Here is a 1,983-nt window from a genome sequence, read left to right as displayed (position 1 = left end):
AAACACCTCAAACAACACCGAATCAACCAAAACACATCGGATTCAAGCCTAAGTTTCCAAAATCTTCTAAATCACGCTTTTGATAAAAAAACCCAATCAAACCATGTCTAAATGACCTAAAATTTTGCACACACATCCCAAATGACACCACGGAACTACTGCAACTCTCATTATTCCATTCCGATCCTTATATCAAAATCTTACCTATAAACCGGAAATCGCCAAAAATCCAATTTCGCCAATTCAAGCCTAAATCTACCCCGGGCCTCCAAAACTCATTCCAATCACTCTCCTAAGACCAAAATCACCTCCCAAAGTTATCCGAACCATCAGAACTCACATCCGATCCCTCTAACACATAAGTCAACATCCGGTTGACTTTTCCAACTTAAACTTCCCCAAAAGACTAAGTGTCTCAAACCTCACCAAATCCTTTTCGAACCCGAGCCAACCAACCTGATCACATATAGAACCGATAGACAAAGAAATAAGAAGCATAAATGGGGGAAATGAAGCGGTAATTCATGAGACGATTTTCCAGGTCGTCACATTTGCTACTCTATTTGTTCGTACTAGATGCGGCTTTCGGCTGTGTTGTGGGACAACATGACAAGACAGGAAGAAAAGAGAAAGCTATGTATTACTTGAGTAAAAAGTTCACACCTTATGAAACATGCTACTCTCTGCTAGAACGCACTTGTTGTGCTTTGACATAGACAGCTCAGAAATTGAGGCATTACTTTTGTGCCTATACCACATACCGCATATCAAGAATGGATCCTCTGAAGTACATCTTTCAGAAGCCTATACCTACCGGGAAGTTATCCAAGTGGAAAATATTGCTGAGTAAGTTCGATATCATCTATGTAACTCATAACGCATTCAAAGGAGAAACATTGGCAGAACATCTTGTTGAAAATCCTGTAGAAGGAGAATATGAACCACCAAAAATATATTTTCCTGACGAAGAAGTGTCATTCGTAGGAGAGGACATTGCTGAAGCCTATGACGGTTGGAGAATGTTTTTCGATGGAGCTACAAACTTCAAAGGAGTGGGTATTGGAGTGGTCTTGGTGTCAGAAACAGGTCAACATTATCCGGTATCCGCAAAGCTTAGGTTCCCATGCATTAACAATATGGCAGAATATGAGGCTTGCATCATGAGGCTCAATTTGGCCATCAACATGAATATACAAGAGTTGTTGGTAATTAGTGATTCGAATCTTCTAGTACATCAGGTTCAAGGAGAATGGGCTATGAAAAATACCAAGATACTACCATACATGTATCATGTGCAAGAACTGATGAAGAGGTTCACGAAAATAGAATTCAAATATGTTCTAAGAATCCAGAATGAGTTCGTAGATGCACTAGATACTTTGTCGTCCATGATGCATCCAGATAAGAATTTAATCGATCTTATTACAATAAGGATCCATAGTCAACCAACTTATTATGCTCACGCTGAAGAAGAAACGGACAGAAACCCATGGTTCCACGACATAAAGGAATATTTGGCGAAAGGAGAATACCTAGAGTAGGTAAACCATACTCAGAAACGTACACTGCGTAGACTGTCCAATCATTTCTTCTAAAGCGAAGGAATTTTGTATAGGAGAACACCTGATCTAGGACTATTAAGGTGTGTTGACGCCAAAAAATCTTCCAAATTGCTCGAGGAAACACATGCCAGAACCTACAGACCACATATGAACGGTTTTGTTCTAGCCAAGAAAATACTAAGAGCTGGATATTTTTGGATGACTATGGAAACATATTGCATCCAGTATGTACAGAAATTCCACCAATGCTAAAAACATGCAGACATGATAAGGGTACCACCAAATGAGCTCAATACAACAAGTGAACCTTGGCCTTTTGCACCTTTTGGAATGGATGTCATCGGTCTGATCAAGCCCACTACTTCGAACAAGCACAAGTTCATTTTAATGGCCATCAATTACTTTACAAAATGGGTAGAGG

At 39.7% G+C, this 1,983-nt stretch overlaps 1 protein-coding gene across 1 annotated transcript; it reads left to right on the top strand.

Annotated features, from left to right (window-relative positions):
* Positions 1–773: 773 nt before the first annotated feature.
* Positions 774–1,541, top strand: LOC138872844 (uncharacterized). Its single transcript, XM_070151264.1, has one exon. It carries the CDS (start codon positions 774–776, stop codon positions 1,539–1,541), a length of 768 nt encoding a protein of 255 aa, XP_070007365.1.
* The last annotated feature ends 442 nt before the right edge of the window (positions 1,542–1,983 follow it).

This window comes from Nicotiana sylvestris, chromosome 7 (assembly GCF_000393655.2).
Source record: "Nicotiana sylvestris chromosome 7, ASM39365v2, whole genome shotgun sequence".
Taxonomy (NCBI): domain Eukaryota; kingdom Viridiplantae; phylum Streptophyta; class Magnoliopsida; order Solanales; family Solanaceae; genus Nicotiana; species Nicotiana sylvestris.
Note: the sequence above shows the minus strand (reverse complement) of the source record. Positions and strands in the feature narration are given on the sequence as shown.

What these genes read in the sequence shown, in the direction of transcription:
- LOC138872844 (XM_070151264.1), top strand. Translation starts at nt 774, where the DNA reads ATGGATCCTCTGAAGTACATCTTTCAGAAGCCTATACCTACCGGGAAG.